General features: G+C 43.4%; 1 protein-coding gene across 1 annotated transcript in view; it reads left to right on the forward strand.

Moving 5' to 3' along the window:
* Positions 1-19906, forward strand: part of LOC119967000 (serine/threonine-protein kinase MRCK alpha-like) — a 386584-nt gene that overhangs the window by 261736 nt on the left and 104942 nt on the right. Inside the window, exons 16-20 of the mRNA XM_038798987.1 lie at positions 4467-4572; positions 5519-5667; positions 14241-14332; positions 17700-17776; positions 18058-18105. Of these exons, the coding sequence (XP_038654915.1) occupies positions 4467-4572; positions 5519-5667; positions 14241-14332; positions 17700-17776; positions 18058-18105 (472 nt within the window). The remainder of the gene's footprint in view (positions 1-4466; positions 4573-5518; positions 5668-14240; positions 14333-17699; positions 17777-18057; positions 18106-19906) is intronic.

Here is a 19906-nt window from a genome sequence, read left to right on the forward strand (position 1 = left end):
AGTACAGCTACAACACTGGCATTGACCCGGCAATGTGGAAAAACACCCAGGTGTGTCCTGTACACAAACAGGACAAATCCAACCCAGCCAATTACCGCCCTATCAGTCTACTCCATCTTCAGAAAGAGAAGAGTCATGAACAGCGATATCAAGCGGCAGTTACTCAGCAATAACCTGCTCACGGATGCTCAGTTTGGGTTCCGCCAGGGTCACTCAGCTCCTGACCTCATTACAGCCTTGGTTCAAACATGAACAAAAGAACTGAATGCCAGAGATGGGGTGAGAGTGACTGCCCTTGACATCAAGGCATCATTTGACAGAGTATAACATCAAGGAGTCCCAGCTAAACTGGAATCGGGGAAAACACTCCACTGGTTGGTGTCATACCTGGCACAAAGGAAGATGTTGTGGTGATTGGAGGTCAATAATTTCAGGTCCAGGACATCACTGCAGGAGTTCCTCAGGGTAGTGTCGTCGGCCCAACCATCTTCAGCTGCTTCATCAAAGGCCTCCCTACCTCCCTTCCACCATAAGGTCAGAAGTGGGGATGTTTGTGGATGCTTACACAATATTCAGCACCTTTCTCGACGACTCAGATAATGAAGCAATCCATGTCCAAATGCAGCAAGACCGGGACAATATGCAGGGTTGGGCTGACAAGTTAAATTTGCACCGCACAAGTGCCAGGTAAGACCATCTCCTACAAGAAACATTTCCCCCTGCTCCAGCCCATACTTCTCTTCCAGCTCCTTCAGACCTGCAAACCCCTATGAAACAAATCTCAATCCTCTTCCCCTCCCATTTCCGAAAATTTCCATCCCACCTCCCTGGCTCAAATCTGTGGTTCCCCTGACTCGGCATTTCCCTTGACCCTGCCCCAACCCGAAGTGTTGGCGAAACTGCCTCCAAATTTTCAGTGAAGCTATTATTACCGGACTCCTCTGGCAGCATCTGTCGGGAGAGAAAAGAGCTGACGTTTCGAGTCCAGATCACCCTTTAGGGCAGCACGGTAGCATTGTGGATAGCACAATCGCTTCACAGCTCCAGGATCCCAGGTTCAATTCCGGCTTGGGTCACTGTCTGTGCGGAGTCTGCACATCCTCCCCGTGTGTACGTGGGTTTCCTCCGGGTGCTCCGGTTTCCTCCCACAGTCCAAAGATGTGCAGGTTAGCTGGATTGGCCATGATAAATTGCTCATAGTGTCCAAAATTGCCCTTGGTGTTGGGTGGGGTTACTGGGTTATGTGGATAGGGTCGGGTGCTCTTTCCAAGAGCCGGTGCAGACTCGATGAGCTGAATGGCTCCTTCTGCATTGTAAATTCTATGAAATAACAGAGATAGTGGATCCATTGGTTATAATATTCCACAATTCTCTGGTTACGGGAAAGATGCAGTGGATTGGAAAAATGCTCCCTTATTCAAAAAGGGAGGGAGGCAGAAAGTAGGAAACTATAGACCAGTACTCCAACTCCAAAAGTTGTTTATTTCTATTGGGCGCAAGAGTAGAAAGGGAACTGTGGCCAAACCATGGCTTACAAGGGAAATTAGAGATATTATTAGATTCAAAAAAAGGCATAAAAATTAGCAAGAAAAAGCAAAAGACCTGAGGATTAGTAATAGTTTAAAATTCAGCAAAGGCAGACCAAGAGATTGATTTAAGGGCAAAATACAATATGAAAGTTAGCTAGCGGGGAACATAAGAACTGACTGTAAAAGTTTCTATAGGTATGTAGAGAGAAAAAGATTGATAAAAACTATTGCAGACCCCTTATAATAAGAAACGGGGGAAACTCATAATAGGGAACAAAGCGGAGGAACTACATTCGTACTTTGCTTCTGTCTTCACAAAGGAAGACATGAATAATGTACTGGAAGTTCAGAGAAGCACAAGTTTTAGCGAGGAGCTGAAGGAAATTAGTATTAGTAAAGAAATGTTTTGGGGAAAATTAATGGGATTGAAGGCGGATAAATCTCCAGGGCCTGATAATCTTCATCCCAGAGTACTTGAGAAAGTGGCCCAAGAAATAGTAGATCCATAATAGTGGTCATTTTCCAAAATTCTTTGGCCCCTGGAATAGTTCCCAGAGATTGGAGGGTAGCGAATGTAACCCCACTATTCAAAAAGGGAGTTTGAGAGAAAACAGGAAACTATAGACCAGTGAGCCTAACATCTGTAGTAGGGAAATTGCTGGAGTCCATTATCAAGGATTTCATAGCACAGCATTTGAAAAGCAGTTGTGTAATCAGACAAAGTTTTCATGGATTTATGAAAGGTAAATCATGCATGATAAATCTACTGGAATTCTTTGAAGATGTAACTAGACCCCATGTCTGTGTGGGTTTCACCCCCACAACCAAAAGATGTGCTGGTTAGGTGGTTTGGCCACGCTAAATTGCCCCTTAATTAGAAAAGAAAAATAATTGGCTCGTTCAAATTTTTTTTAAAAGATGTAACGAGTCGAGTTGACCAGGGTGAACCCATGGATCTGATTTATTCAGACTTTCTCAAAGTTTTTGACAAGGTCTCACATAGCAGAGTAGTATGTAAAGTTAAAGCGCATGCGATTGCAGGTCGGGTGTTGAGATGGATAGAATGCTGGTTAGCAGACAGGAAGCAAAGTTGGAATAAATGGGGTACCGCAGGGATCTGTGCTGGGACCCTAACTGTTCACATTGTATTAATGATTTGGATGAGGGAACCAAATGTATCATCTCCAAATTTGCATGTGATACAAAGTTGGGTGGGAGGGTGAGCTGTGAGGAGGATGCAGAGATGCTTCAGCGGGATTTGGACAGGCTGAGTGAGTGGGCACATGCAAGGCAGATGCAGTATAATGTGGACAAATGTGATGTTATCCACTTTGGTGGCAAATATAGGAAGGCAGATTATTATTTGAATGGCTGTAAATTGAGAGAGGTGGATACTCAGCGAGATTTTGGTGTCCTTGGGCATCAGTTGCTGAAAGTAATTGCGGAGGTTCTGCAGGCAGTAAAAAAGGCAAATGGTATGTTGGCTTTAATAGCGAGAGGATCTGAGTACAGGAATAGGGATGTTTTATTCCAATTGTATAGGGCTTTGGTGGGACTGCACTTGGAGTATTGTGTGCAGTATTGCTGTCCTTATCTGAGGAAGGAAGCTCTGACTATGGAGGGAGAGCAGCAAAGGTTTACCGGACTGATTCCTGTGATGGCGGGACTGTCATATGAGGAAAGACTAAGCAGGTTAGAATTATATTTATTGGAGTTTAGAAGAGTGCGAGGGGACCTCGTAGACACTTATAAAATTCTACCAGGATTAGACAGGGTAGATTTGGAAAGAATGTTCCTGATGGTGGGGGAGTCCAGAACTAGGGGTCATAGTTTGAGGATACCTTTAGGACGGAGATGAGGAGAAATGAGGATGGGATGGAGGTGTGTGCTTAGGTAGGGTGCTCTTTCCAAGGGCCGGTGCAGACTCGATGGGCCGAATGGCCTCCTTCTGCACTGTAAATTCTAGGAAGAATAAATTCTGAATTCTATGAAATTTCTTCACCCAGAGAGTGGTGAATCTGTGGAATTCGCTACCACAGAAAGTAGTTGAGGCTAAATTATTGTGTAATTTGGGGCTAATGCAATATGGAGGGAAGGCGGGATCAGGGTATTGAACTTGATGATCAGCCATGATAATGAATGGCGGAGCAGGCTCGAAGGGCCGAATGGCTGCCACCTGCTTCTATTTTCTCTGTCTGTTTCTATGTAGCTTCTGCGGCACAGAAGTACATCCTTCGGTCCTCGATTAGCGATAAATATCTTTCAATTCAAAATTAGCATAAAACTATAATGGAATGTATCCCAATGTGTTCCTAACTTGCACACTCCATTCTAAATCGGATGTATATACTCTGTTCTAAATCTGATAAGTATGGGACCTCTATTTCACATTTATACGTCCCACTAACTCGCTACATGTGATGGTGTGCAGCATACCATGTTTCCATGGCTTTATTCACACACACCCCAATCCTCTTGCTTATCTGTTCACTGTTTTTCCTTGTATAAACTAAGGCACCAAGTTTAATCATTAAGCTGAACGAACTGTGTTGGTATTCTATCATTTTCTGTATTCTTGTACGCAGAAGAATTTATAATATGCTGTACTAGTTTACAGGGTTTGTTACGTTATTTGTAAAAACGGAAAACCCTCTCAAAAATAAATATTTTTTCAAAAGGTCCTCTGAAATGCACTCAGATTCAGTGCAATTAGGGATGGGCAATGAATGCTGGCCGAGCCAGCGACACCCACATCCCATCACTCATTTTTTTTTAAACTGCTATTAATTATATTTCATTAGTTTTACTTATTTTCTCATTCATTCCTGTTTAAAACCTGTTGCTGAATATTGCATCTGTTTTATTGATTACCCTGGTCACTTCTGAGTTGTGATCTCCAATGCATAAGTGTGATTTACTTGTCTTTTGTGTTTTCAGGGTGAGTGATGAGAAAGATGCTCGAGGCTACCTCCAAGCACTGGCTACCAAAATGACAGAGGAGTTGGAGTCTTTGAGGAATTCCAGTTTAGGAGCACGAGCAACAGTAAGGATCTTTCACCTTTGACACTTGACCTTTAAAATCCACTCACCTTTTCCACTCCAGTCCCAAAATTTAATGAAAAGGCCAAACGGCCCATTGAGCCAGCCACTCACCATGATGACTGGCTTATCAGGGCTAAACATTTCTTCCTAACCTCCCCATCTCCCAGCCACCCTGTGTTCTTATTCTCCCTCCTTTTGTTCTGTCCTCTTTATGGCTGAATCTTCTCCTCTTCACATTGTTTCACATTGGACTTGTGCACATATTTTAAAAGGTTATGAAACTCTGAACCATCCCTAGCAGATTTGTTGTTGCCACATTTCTTTTTACAAAGATGATCTTTATTGTCACAAGTAGGCTTACATTAACACTGCAATGAAGTTACTGTGAGAATCCCCTAGTCGCCATATTCCGGCGCCTATTCGGGTACACAGAGGGAGAATTTAGAATGTCCAATTGACCTAACAGCACATCTTTCGAGACTTGTGGGAGGAAACCGGAGAACCCGGAGGAAACCCACCTAGGCACGGGGAGAACGTACAGACTGCACAGACAGTGACCCAAGCCGGGAATCGAACCTGGGACCCTGGCGCTGTGAAGCAACAGTGCTAACCACTGTGCTACTTGCCGCCCATAAGGCGCACAACTCCATGTAGGCAATTCACCAAACCATAAAACAAGTAAACTCTATTAAAAAAGGGTGCAAGACCTTTTCCCCAGTTAGACTCCTCCTTCCATCTTCAGCCTGGCTTGGGTCGGGAGCTACGCCTCAACTTGAACTGCCAGCTACTGATGGCTAATTCTGACTGAAAGACATGCTTCTTGAGAGTTGCTTTCATCCTTTGAGGAACAAATTGACAGCACATACTCTAACTACAAACAAATGTTTCTCTTTCTTTCTCCCCTTCTTCTATAACTCTCTCGACTTCTGTCTCTTTATCTCTCTCAGGATATGCCATGGAAGATGCGCCGGTCTCAGAAAGTGGACATGTCGGCTCGATTAGAACTACAATCGGCACTCGATGCAGAGATCCGAGCCAAACAGGCAATCCAGGATGAGCTTAATAAGGTCAAAGCAGCCAGCATTTCTACTGAGTGGTGAGCTCATTAAATACATAAAGAAATGTGCAAAGTAAGAAGTGCCTACTTTTCTCTATTGCGGTCCAGCTTTCTCCCAGTATATCTTTGATTTGTAGTTTACAAGATGGTTTCCATAAGTAAATCGAGCAAGTTGTGCCTGAGACAGTATTCCCAGAATTAAAAATTACCCTTTCATTGTACCGTCAGCCAGTGGAGATGGTGCTGGATCCTGACAATTTTAAGAAGGAGAAAACCCCAGAGTGTGCAAGGTCATAATCATAGAGTCATACAGCATAAAAAGCCCATCGAATCTGCACCGGTCTGAACAACCACTGAACTATTCTAGTCTCATTTCCCCCTGGCCATTGGTCCCTCCACCAAGGGGAAAAGTTTCTTCCTGTCTACTCTATCTATGCCCTTCATAATTTTCTCCATCTCAATCATGTCCCTCTCAGCCTCCTCTGCTTCAGGGAAAACAATCCAAGTCTATCCAATCTCGCTTCATAATTAAAACTCCAGCCCAGACAACATCCTGGTAAATCTCCTCTGCACCCTTTCCAGTGCTATCACATCCTTCCTGTAATGTGGATTCCAGAACTGCACACAATACTCTAGCTGTGACCCAAACAACATTTCATACATTTCCAGCATAACCTCCCTGCTCTTAAACTCTCTGCCTCGGCTAATAAAGGCATATGCCTTATTTTTAAAAATATTTTTATTCTCCTTTTTCACATTTTCTCCCAAATTTGCACCCACCAACAATAAATAATAAGCAGTAACGAATATAATGTCAATCCCCATATCAACAAAAAACAATCCCATCCTCCCACCAACCCCTAAACAACTGCCCTAATGTTCGATGTTTTCCAATTCTTGAAAGTGCAAATTTTGCGTCTAATTTGACAAACCTCCTTGGACCCCATGGGTTCTTAGCTTCGCTATCAGTCTCCCATGTGGAACCTTATCAAAAGCCTTGTTGAAGTCCAAGTAGACCACGTGAAATACATTTCCGTCATCTACACACCTGGTCACATCTTCGAAAAATTCAATCACGTTGATCAGACATGACCTCCCCCTAACAAAACCATGTTGACTGTCCTTGATTAGTCCCTGCCTCTCCAAATGCACATTAATTCAGTGTATCAGAATTGCTTGCAATAGTTTCCCCACCATTGAGGTTAGACTGACTGGCCTGTAGTTTCCTGGTTTATTCCTTCCTCCCTTGTTGAATAATGGTACCACATTGACTATCCTCCAGTCCTCCGGCAGAGAGGACTGTGACCCGAGAAGAATTGAAAATAATTGCCAGCATCCCTGCTATTTCCTCCCTTGCCTCACTCAGCCTGGAATACATTTCATCTGGTCCTGTCCACTTTTAAACTTGCCAACCATTGAGAACCTCCTCTCTGTCCATGTTAATCTCTTTAATTTTATTACAGTCCTTCTCCCTGATTTCATTACCCTCACCGTCCCTCTCACGGGTGAACACAGACACAAAGTATTCATTTAGAACCGTACCTACATCCTCCGGCTCCACACACAAATTACCACTCTGGTCCTTAATGGGCCCTTTTTTGAATGAGGCCCAATTTTCTGTCACGGATTTAACTAACCTGCACCCAGTCTACTCTGGCCAAATCATATCTGATCTTTCCAAAATTTCCCTTCCCCCAGTTTAAAGCTTTGATCTCAGGCCCATCCTTGTCCTTTTTCATAAAAATCATGAACTTAACCAAGTTATGATCACTGTCTGCAAAATGCTCTCCCACAATGAAGTTAATGTGAAAAGCCGCTAGACACCTCCTGTTCTGGTACATAGAGGTCGAATTCAGAATGTGCAATTCACCTAACAGCACATCTTTTGGGACTTGTGGGAAGAAACCAGAGCAGCCGGAGGAAAACCATGAAGACACAGGGAGAACGTGCAGACTCCTCACAGACAGTGACCCAAGCCAGGAATCGAACCTGGGACCCTGGCGCTGTGAAGCAACAGTGATAACCACTGTGCTACTGTGCCGCCATGGTTGAAGAGCCTTCTAAGATGTTGTGACCTCCTTACTGCTGTAATTGTTTCCCTGATGAAAATTGCAGCACCACCTCCTCTTTGACCTCATTCCCTATCTCGCCTGGAGATTCTGTATCCTGGAATATTGATCTGCCAATCCTGCCCTTCTCTCAAACCATGTCTCAATGATAGCAATGACATCATACCCCCTATATTTTAATTTGAGCCCTTAATTCATCTGCCTTGTTCGTCAGACTCCTTGCATTAAAATAAATACCATCCAATCTTGCCAAACTCCCTTGTGATTTAACTACTGCTCTAGATGTTCTATACTGTCCTGATTCCCTTGATGGCTCTACTAATTTTGGCTGTGCATCTATCCCTGCTTGAATCTTCACTCAGGAATCCAGGCCCATGCCAAGTTCATTTAAACCCTCCCAACAACACTAGCACACCTTCCCACAAGGACATTGATCCCATTTTGGTGTATTTATTTACAAATCAAAAATAATCATTGAAGAATAAGATACAGAAATTGCTGGAAACACTATATTTAAAGCAATAAAGGGAGAATTATTTCCGGTGTTTAAGAATATATTTCAAAATGTATTTCCTGCATGTCTTGGAAAGGGACCTGTGTATGAATGAAACTTCCCCTTGAATACCTTTATGTTGTGAATTTGTTTGGGGTTAGGGGCTCTCAATCCACAGAGTTCAGTCAGAGCTATACTTTTATATCAGAAGCATTTGTTCAATGTAGATGCATGCCCTTTGAAGGTCGCAGGCAACCAGCGAATACAGCAAAACTTGCACATCAAGTTCCACATTGGGCGGCACTGTAGCACAGTGGGTAGCACTGTTACTTTACAGCTCCAGGGTCCCAGGTTCAGTTCCCGGCTTGGGTCGCTGTCTGTGTGGAGTCTGCACGGTCTCCCCGTGTGTGCATGTGTTTCCTCCGGGTGCTCCGGTTTCCCCCCACGAGTTCTGAAAGACGTGCTGCTCGGTGAATTGGATATTCTGAATTCTTCCTCTTTGTACCTGAACAGGCGCTGGAGTGTGGCGACGAGGGGATTTTCACAGTAACTTCATTGCAGTGAAGCCTACTTGTGACAATAAAGATTATTATTATTACATCATGGGGAAAGGTGTTGATATTGGGTTCCCACTCCTCCAAACATCACACCTTAATGGTTCAGCTATCTCCTTGATTGAACTTTCCAACCTTCCCCATCTGTCAGTGTGTATATTTTAACGCCTAAAGCAGCTTGTCTCAGCCACCCAGCAGCCATGAAATTAATTACTGACATGAGAAGTTGATCTACCCAGAGTATAGCTAGTCATGTGTTTCGGACATCCTGGTAACAGAAACAATGAACTTTACTCCACAATAACTCTTTTTGAAGCGAATTGTTATAACCACATTTAGTCTATTTAGACTACCCTCTATCCCCTCTGTATAAAAAAAAAGACCAGAATGTAAATGTCTACCATAGAATCATATCATTTACAGTGTAGAAGGAGGCCATTTGGCCTATCGAGTCTGCACCAGCCCTTGGAAAGAGCACCCCACTTAAGCTTAAATCTCACCTCCACTCTATCCCCTTAACCCAGGAACCCCACCTAACCTTTTTGGACACTAAGGGCAAGCATGGCCAATCCACCTAATCTGCACATCTTTGGACTATGGGGGGGAAACCGGACCACCCGGAGGAAACCCACGTAGACACGGGGGGGACGTGCAGACTCCGCATAGAGAGTGGCCCAAGCCGGAAGTCGAACCTGGGATCCTGGAGCTGTGAAGCAACAGTGCTACCCACTGTGACGGCCATAATCAGTGCCACCCATAAAAGTATCAGTAGACCTTTGCTTGATAAAAGGTGGAAAGTGTCCTGCAGAACTAATGTTTGTAGATCTGCTAATATGAAGTAGAGCATGTGGTGTGTGTCACTGTAGGAAATCATCAAGGTAGAAGTGCTGAACTGGGGAATAACTAATTGTTGTGATTCTATGAAAGAGTCCAGCAGGGGGTCAATTTAAAACGTGATTCCTGGATAAAACGAGCAAGAGAGCAAAGGAAGGCATTTGGGGAAGTGAGATTTTGGGTGTAAACATGCATATTCCTTTGAAGGGAAAAAGAAGAATGTGCTCATATGAACTAAATGAAAAATAAAATAAAAGTTTAAAGAAACAAGCTTATGACAAATGTCAGGAGCAACATTCAGGCAGACTATGGAAAGAGGAGGAGAGAACTGAAAAAGTTAATCTGGGAAGCAAGGAGAAGTTTCAAGAAAAGATTAACAAGCAACAGTAAATTGAAACCCAAAATGTTTTATAAACATGTAAAGTGTAAACAGTTTACCAGGGAAGGGGTCGGACAAACTGATAGAGGCCAATGATTTGGGATTTGAAGAGTCAGACACAGAGACATGAGACAACCCGTTCAGAAGCTCAGGAGTAAGTGCTCTTAGGCCAATCTCCATTGAGCATCTGAACTATTCTGCTCTTGCTTTTATTAGTTATTTATTTTATTTTTTTAATTTCTGAAGCACTTCTGAGGCTTTATAAAGCACTAGTTAGGCCCCATTTAGAATACTGTGAGCAATTTTGGGCCCCACACCTCAGGAGAGACATACTGGCACTGGAGCGGATCCAGCGGAGATTCACACGGATGATCCCAGGAATGGTAGGCCTAACATACGATGAATGTCTGAGGATCGTGGGATTATATTCATTGGAGTTTAGGAGGTTGAGGGGAGATCTAATAGAAACTTACAAGATAATGAATGGCTTGGATAGGATGGACGTAGGGAAGTTGTTTCGATTAGCAGGGGAGACTAGGACGCGGGGGCACAGCCTTAGAATAAAAGGGAGTCACTTTAGAACAGAGATGAGGAGAAATTTCTTCAGCCAGAGAGTGGTAGGTCTGTGGAATTCATTGCCACAGAGGGCGGTGGAGGCCGGGACGTTGAGTGTCTTTAAGACAGAAATTGATAAATTCTTGATTTCTCGAGGAATTAAGGGCTATGGGGAGAGAGCAGGTAAATGGAGTTGAAATCAACCATGATTGAATGGTGGAGTGGACTCGATGGGCCGAATGGCCTTACTTCCGCTCCTATGTCTTATGGTCTTAATTTAAAGTGCCTGATTCTCTCTCCATTCAGCCAGCCAGACCAGCCAGGGGCTGGTTTAGCTCACTGTGCTAAATCGCTGGCTTTTAAAGCAGGCCAGCAGCACGGTTCGATTCCCGTACCAGCCTCCCCAGACAGGCGCCGGAATGTGGCGACGAGGGTCTTTTCACAGTAACTTCATTGAACCCTACTCATGACAATAAGCGATTTTCATTTCATTTTCATTTTCATTTTCATTTCATTCAGCATAAGAACTAGGAGCAGGTGTAGGCCACCTGGCCCTTCGAGCCTGCTCCGCCATTCAATGAGATCATGGCTGATCTTTTGTGGACTCAGCTCCACTTTCCCACCCGAACACTATATTCCTTTATTCTTCAAAAAACTATCTATCTTTATCTTGAAAACAGTTAATGAAGGAGCCTCAACTGCTTCACTGGGCAGGGAATTCCATTGATTAACAACCCTTTGGGTGAAGAAGTTCCTCCTAAACTCAGTCCTAAATCTACTTCCCCTTATTTTGAGGCTATGTCCCCTAGTTCTGCTTTCACCCGCCAGTGGAAACAACCTCCCCGCATCTATCCTATCTATTCCCTTCATAATTTTATATGTTTCTATAAGATCCCCCCTCATCCTTCTAAATTCCAACGAGTACAGTCCCAGTCTACTCAACCTCTCCTCGTAATCCAACCCCTTCAGCTCTGGGATTAATCCAGTGAATCTCCTCTGCACACCCTTCAGCGCCAGTACGTCCTTTCTCGGGTAAGGAGACCAAACTGAACACAATACTCCAGGTGTGTCCTCACTAATACCTTATACAATTGCAGCATAACCTCCCTAGTCTTAAACTCCATCCCTCTAGCAATGAAGGACAAAACTCCATTCGCCTTCTTAATCACCTGTTGCACCTGTAAACCAACTTTTTGCGACTCATGCATTAACATACCCAGGTCCTCTGCACAACAGCATGTTTTAATATTTTATCATTTAAATAATAATCCCTTTTGCTGTTATTCCTACCAAAATGGATAACTTCACATTTGTCAACATTGTATTCCATCTGCCAGACCCTAAGCCATCACTTAAACTATCCAAATCCTTCTGAAGAATTCCAGTATCCTCTGCACTTTTCGCTTTACCACTCATCTTAGTGTCGTCTGCAAACTTGGACACATTGCACTTGGCCCCCAACTCCAAATCATCTATGTAAATTGTGAACAATTGTGGGCCCAACACTGATCCCTGAGGGACACCACTAGCTACTGATTGCCAACCAGAGAAGCTCCCATTAATCTCCACTCTTTGCTTTCTATTAATTAACCAATCCTCTATCCATGCTACTATCTCTATCCCTTAATGCCATGCATCTTTATCTTATGCAGCAGCCTTTTGTGTGGCACCTTGTCAAAAGCTTACTGGAAATCCAGATATACCACATCAATTGGCTCCCCGTTATCTACTGCACTGGTAATGTCCTCAAAAAATTCCACTAAATTAGTTAGGCACGACCTGCCCTTTATGAACCCATGCTGCGTCTGCCCAATGGGCAAATTTCTATCCAAATGCCTCGCTATCTCTTCCTTGATGATGGATTCCAGCATATTCCCTACTACCGAAGTTAAGCTAACTGGCCTATAATTACCCTCTTTCTGCCTATCTCCTTTTTTAAACAGTGGTGTCACATTTGCTAATTATGTCAATCCACCGGGACCACCCCAGAGTCCTGTGAATTTTCGAAAATTATCACGAGTGCATTTACAAATTCCCTAGCCACCTCTTTTAGTACTCTGGGATGCATTCCATCAGGGCCAGGAGACTTGTTTACCTTTAGCCCCAGCAGCTTGCCCATCACTACCTCCTTAGTGATAACAATCCTCTCAAGGTCCTCACCTGTCATAGCCTCATTTCTATCAGTCACTGGCATGTTATTTGTGTCCTCCACTGTGAAGACCGACCCAAAAACCTGTTCAGTTCCTCAGCCATTTCCTCATCTCCCATTATTAAATCTCCCTTCTCATCCTCCAAAGGACTGATATTTACCTTAGCCAGTCTTTATTGTTTTGGGTATTTGTAGAAACTTTTACTATCTGTTTTCATATTCTGAGCAAGTTTACTCTCATAATCTATTTTACTATTCTTTATAGCTTTTTTAGTAGCTTTCTGTTGCTCCCTAAAGATTTCCCAGTCCTCTTGTCTCCCACTAATCTTTGCCACTTTTTATGCTTTTTCCTTCAATTTGATACTCTTCCTTATTGGTTTAGCTCACTGGGCTAAATCGCTGGCTTTTAAAGCAGACCGAGCAGGCCAGCAGCACGGTTCGATTCCCTTACCAGCCTCCCCGGACAGGCGCCGGAATGTGGCGACTAGGGGCTTTTCACAGTAACTTCATTGAAGCCTACTCGTGACAATAAGCGATTTTCATTTTCATTTCATTTCCTTCAATATCACGGTCGCTTTTCCCTCTTTCTACCGTCCTTCCTTTTTGTTGGTATAAACTTTTGCTGAGCACTGTGAAAAATCGCTTGGAAGGTCCTCCACCGTTCCTCAATTGTTTCACCATAAAGTATTTGCTCCCAGTCTACCTTTGCTAGCTCTTCTCTCATCCCATTGTAATCTTGTTTATTTAAGCACAAAACACTAGTGTTTGATTTTACCTTCTCACCCTCTATCTGTATTTTAAATTCCACCATAGTGTGATCGCTCTTTCCGAGAGGATACCTAACTGTGAGATCATTAATCAATCCTGTCTCATTACACAGGACACAGAACCGCTTGTTCCCTCATAGGTTCCATTACATCCTGTTCTAGGAAACTATCGCTGATACATTCTATAAACTCCTCCTCAAGGCTGCCTTGACCGACCTGGTTAAACCAATCGACATGTAGATTAAAATCCCCCATGATAACTGCTGTACCATTTCTACATGCATCAGTTATTACTTTGTTTATTGCCTGCCCCACCATAATGTTACTATTTGTGGCCGATAGACTACTCCTATCAGTGACTTTTTCGCCTGACTATTTCTGATTTCCACCCAAATGGATTCAACCTTATCCTCCATAGCACCGATGTCAACCCTTACTATTGCCCAGATGTCATCCTTAAATAACAGAGCTGCACCACCTCCCTTACAATCCACTCTGTCCTTCCGAATAGTTTGATACCCTCGGATATGAAAACAGAATTTTTAAGCCAGTATTAGAAAAGTAACTGTTTCGTGCAGTTTTCCCGGTGAGAAAAAGGGGGCAAGGATGTTGGGCTCGGTCAAGGAGTAGATTTATGTGAAATTGGGAGAATTCAACACTGGAGGCGCAAGTTCCCTTGGGTTTGAATGACCTTTTCCTGCCTCTGATTCTTCTAATGTCCATACTGAAGGATGGGATTGTTTGGCTGAACTCGCACCATTTAGCTGGTTACCTGGACCTTTTTCTGAAAGGTTGCTTTGCTCTTGTTGCAGCAAATTGCAAGACGGTGAGAAGCGGAACCTGGAGCTCCTGACTGAGATTGAAAAACTCAAGAAGGTCATGGAGGAAATGAAAACAGAAAAGGGTATGGGCACACAGGGCAGTTGTCTACAGATCTTACTTGTGCTTCAATATGCTTTCATCATGCTTCTTGGAGATTCTTAATATCTGCAACTTTTTTGTCACGTTATATAAATTAAACAGTGGTGCAACGGGAGTAGTCTAGATTCTGGATACACCATAATTCCTGTAGTGTATGATAAAAATAGGTCCAGAATCTCGTATTGAGCTAATTATTGGTGATGGTTAAGCATGACATGGTGAGCTGCTAACTGGAATTGGTGATGGTTACGGGTCATACGGTGAGCTGCTAACTGGAATTGGAGATGGTTAAGGGTCACGGTGAGCTGGTAACTGGAATTGGTGATGGTTAATGGTCACATGGTGAGCTGCTAACTGGAATTGGTGATGGTTACGGGTCATACGGTGAGCTGCTAACTGGAATTGGAGATGGTTAAGGGTCACGGTGAGCTGGTAACTGGAATTGGTGATGGTTAATGGTCACATGGTGAGCTGCTAACTGGAATTGGTGATGGTTAAGGGTCACGGTGAGCTGCTAACTGGAATTTGTGATGGTTAATGGTCACATGTTGAGCTGGTAACTGGAATTGGTGATGGTTAAGGGTCACGGTGAGCTGGTAACTGGAATTGGTGATGGTTACGGGTCACACAGTGAGCTGCTAACTAGAATTGGTGATGGTTAAGGGTCACGGTGAGTTGGTAACTGGAATTTGTGATGGTTAATGGTCACATGGTGAGTTGGTAACTGAAATTAGTGATGGTTAAGGGTCACGTTGAGCTGGTAACTGGAATTGGTGATGGTTAAGGGTCACGGTGAGCTGGTAACTGGAATTGGTGATGGTTAAGGGTCACGGTGAGCTGCTAACTGGAATTTGTGATAGTTAAGGGTCATGGTGAGCTGGTAACTGGAATTGGTGATGGTTAAGGGTCACGGTGAGCTGGTAACTGGAATTGGTGATGGTTACGGGTCACACGGTGAGCTGCTAACTAGAATTGGTGATGGTTAAGGGTCACGGTGAGTTGGTAACTGGAATTTGTGATGGTTAATGGTCACATGGTGAGTTGGTAACTGAAATTAGTGATGGTTAAGGGTCACATGTTGAGCTGGTAACTGGAATTGGTGATGGTTAAGGGTCACGGTGAGCTGGTAACTGGAATTGGTGATGGTTAAGGGTCACGGTGAGCTGCTAACTGGAATTTGTGATGGTTAAGGGTCATGGTGAGCTGGTAACTGGAATTGGTGATGGTTAATGGTCACGGTGAGCTGGTACCTGGAATTGGTGATGGTTAAGGGTCACGGTGAGCTGCTAACTGGAATTTGTGATGGTTAAGGGTCATGGTGAGCTGGTAACTGGAATTGGTGATGGTTAAGGGTCACGGTGAGCTGGTAACTGGAATTGGTGATGGTTAAGGGTCACACGGTGAGCTGCTAACTGGAATTGGTGATGGTTAATGGTCACATGGTGAGTTGGTAACTGAAATTAGTGATGGTTAAGGGTCACATGTTGAGCTGGTAACTGGAATTGGTGATGGTTAAGGGTCACATGGTGAGTTGGTAACTGAAATTAGTGATGGTTAAGGGTCACATGTTGAGCTGGTAACTGGAATTGGTGATGGTTAAGGGTCACATGGTGAGCTGGTAACTGGAATTGGTGATGGTTAAGGGTCACATGTTGAGCTGGTAACTGGAATTGGTGATGGTTAATGGTCACGGTGAGCTGGTACCTGGAATTGGTGATGGTTAAGGGTCATGGTGAGCTGGTAACTGGAATTGGTGATGGTTAAGGGTCACGGTGAGCTGGTACCTGGAATTGGTGATGGTTAAGGGTCACGGTGAGCTGGTAACTGGAATTGGTGATGGTTAAGGGTCACGGTGAGCTGGTAACTGGAATTGGTGATGGTTAAGGGTCACATGGTGAGCTGGTAACTGGAATTGGTGATGGTTAAGGGTCACATGGTGAGTTGGTAACTGGAATTGGTGATGGTTAAGGGTCACATGGTGAGCTGCTAACTGGAATTTGTGATGGTTAAGGGTCATGGTGAGCTGGTAACTGGAATTGGTGATGGTTAAGGGTCACAGGGTGAGCTGGTAACTGGAATTGGTGATGGTTAAGGATCACAGGGTGAGCTGGTAACTGAAATTTGTGATGGCTGAAGTGACAATTTTTAAAAAACATGCGAATAAATTGAATCCTAGCTTAGTAAATTTCCATTTTTATGATGGTTAATGTGCAAGTACTGCAGCAAGCAACTCACCTCCTGACTCCCCAAAGCCTGTTCACCATCTGCAAGGCACAAGTCAGGAATGTAATGGAATACTCTCCATTAGCCTGGATGAGTCCAGCTCCAACAACACCCAAGAGCAGCCGGCTTCATTGGCACCCCTTACACAAACATTCAAACTTCCCACCACTAACACACAGTGGTAGCCGTGCGTACCATCTGCAAGATGCACGAAAAGAACTCACCAAGGCTCCTTAGACAGAACCTTCCAAACCCATGGCCAGTACCCTCTAGAAGGACAAGGGCAACAGACACATGGGAATACCACCACCTGGAAGTTCTCCAAGTCATTCACCATCCTGACTTGGAACTATATCGCCGTCCCGTCTTTCATCATGGGGTCAAAATCCTGGAATTCCCACTCTATGTGCCTGTGCCACACGAACTGCAGGGGTTCACAAAGGCGGCTCACCACCTTCTGAAGGGCAATTAAGGATGAGCAATAAATGCTGGCCTAGCCAGCGAAGCTCACATCCCATGAATTGAATTTTAAAAAGTAGAAGAATTATTAGAACTTGGCTTTGAAACAGGCTGCTACAGTACTTGGCACAAGAACCTGTTTGATCCGAATGAAATTTTAATGTTTCTTCTCAATTTCGCACCTCTTATTCTTTGGTTTTGTTCCATTATGCGTTAAGGTGACACATTTGGTAAACTGGAATCTTTCATTCGCTTTATAATATTGTCCTTTAATCCATACGTATTCCCCTTGGTTGGTTTAGTTGTGTCGAGTGGGTGTGTCAGGTTGTATAAGTTTTATGAAGACCTTTTGATCACAATCTAACTCAAATAGACAACAATCTTGGAAGAATGGTTTGCAGAAATTACTATTGTCCATTCACAAAATGGTCCAAGCGTCTATTCTATTTTGAAATATTGCAATTTGGTTTTAAATTTTATTGTTTTATTAGTATTTTTAAATGTCTTGTGGAATGGTGATAAATTTCAGGAGCTGAGGTTTAAGTGTAAAGACATTGCATGTGGTGTTTGCTCCTGTGGCCCTCTTGTTCAGGTGGAATGGTTCCCCCGGCAAAAGCATAGGCTCAATATTTATTTGAAGTAAAAGAAACTTGCTGCTGTTTTTCTAGGCATAAAGCACCAAGATTCACAGAATTCTTTCTTGGCATTTTTGAATACACCTGCCTCTCCTCTGGATCAATTCGAAGTGAGTAAATAAAATTATACAGGCATTTAATAGGTTTGTAAAATTCCATTTCTCCACAACCCCCACCCCCGATCTAATCTGTTTATTTGCTTAGGTGATTTTTTTTTAACCCTTTACTCAGTGAAATTGTTTTTGGTGTGTGGCTGAATGAGTGAGCGACATCGTTAATGAGATTTAGCTCTAAAGGAGTTTCTTATCAATTTTAATTTAATTTCTTCCTTCCACCACGCCCTGCCCTCCATCCACACTGTATTCTGCTGCTGTTGCACTATTGGGACTAGGATTCTCTGTCTTCTTCTTCTTCTTCATTGGTAGACTTTTGGAATGATGTAAGTTCAAAAGCTTTCAACCAATGAGCTGTACGCCTGGCTGAGACACAACTCATTGGTTCACACAAAACAAAAAAAAAACCCTGTCTGGAAAATACAGTCAATTCACGGAAATCCACAAATGTCATTTCCAAATCTGTACTTAACGTTTCAAAATTAGTTTTCAATATGGAAACACCGGTATTAACAGAACTGGAGCTCACCTCCCAGCTAGAAGCAAGCAGTTTTTGGGCGTGATAAGGGGACTTATGAAGATGGGAGACGGTTTCAGAGAGCAGGATTGTCAGCATTAGCCTTGCTCAAATCACAATAATTCGATTCTCACCACCTAACTTTGTTCTTGACAATCGTAGGGTAGCCTGTGGCCTAAGCAATAGATATGGTAGTGTAGTGATTGTGCTATTGAAGTTCCCAATGGAACGTTGTGAAATTTAATTCAATAAATCTGATAATTGTGGACTGCCGCTGCAGATAAAATGCTCATGTATGCCCACGGACTGTTGTAATAACCCAATTAGTTCAAGGAAGGAAACCCTTAGCCAGTCTATTTGCCTGTGATGACTAATGTTCTGAGTGCCCTGTGGAATAGCCTATCAACTCGCTCACCTGTAAAGATAATTATAAAAAATATTTAAGATAATTATTTTTACACGTGAGTGGCTTGTTAGGTTATTTCAGAGGACATTCAGATATAAAGTGACCTAACCATTCTCAGAGCAACTGGGGATGGACAATAAAAAGCCATATTTGAAGAACAAGTTTAAAAATCACGGCTCACATTCTACAAACACAGATAATATTCAGAGGAAAAAGAATTGCAAAACAGTAGAACCTGGAAGTGGTTCTTTTACCCATGCAGTTACAAATTTAAGATTAACATTTTCATTGATACAGAATCAATTGCATATTTACTGAAGCTAGACGGATAACCCCAACAGTCTTAGCTAGACATGTGCTGTACCTCAGCCACGACAATTCAAAATGTAGCTCTTGCATTTGTATCTTTAACAATCGCTGACTCAGTGCTTAAAATTTACAGCTAAAAAGTATCTTCCACACTTTGCATGCAGCCACAATAATCTGGAATACTGGCGATAGGTGGCACAGTGGTTAGCACTGCTGCCTCACGGTGCTGAGGACCCAGGTTTGATCCCGGCTTCGGGTCACTGTCCTTGTGGTGTTTGCATATTCTCCCCGTGACTGCGTGGGTCTCACCCCCACGACTCAAAGATGTGCAAGCTAGTGGTTTGGCCATGCTAAATTGCCCCTTTATTGGAATTTTTTTTTAATGGAATACTAGCGACTGGGGCCTAAAGGGACAAGCCAGGTCAACAGCAGATCATCCCAGACTTGTTAAACCTGTATAAAACACTGGTTCGGTGTCAACTGGACTATTGCCTTCACTTCTGGGCACCACACTTGAGGAGTAGTATGAAGGTAGAGAGGGTGCAGGAAAGATTCACAAGTGTGGTTCCAGGGCTGAGGAACTTCAGTGACATAGATAGATTGGAGAAGTTGGGACTGTTCTCCTTGAAGAAGAGAGAGTTGAGGTGATTTGATAGAGATATTCAAATTCATGAAGGGTTTGGACAGAGTAGAATGAACTGTTCCCAGTGCTGGAAGGATTTGGAACCGGAGAGCACACATTTAAGATAATTGGCAAAGGAAGCAATGTGTAGGGTTGCAGGGTAAACCATAAAACATAGGAGCAGAAGTATGCCATCGGCCCATTGAATCTGCTCTGCTATTCAATGAGAAAAGAGAAAAGGCAGCGGTGTGGCACCAGGTCAATTGCTCTTTT

This window comes from Scyliorhinus canicula, chromosome 6 (assembly GCF_902713615.1).
Source record: "Scyliorhinus canicula chromosome 6, sScyCan1.1, whole genome shotgun sequence".
In the NCBI taxonomy this organism is placed as follows: domain Eukaryota; kingdom Metazoa; phylum Chordata; class Chondrichthyes; order Carcharhiniformes; family Scyliorhinidae; genus Scyliorhinus; species Scyliorhinus canicula.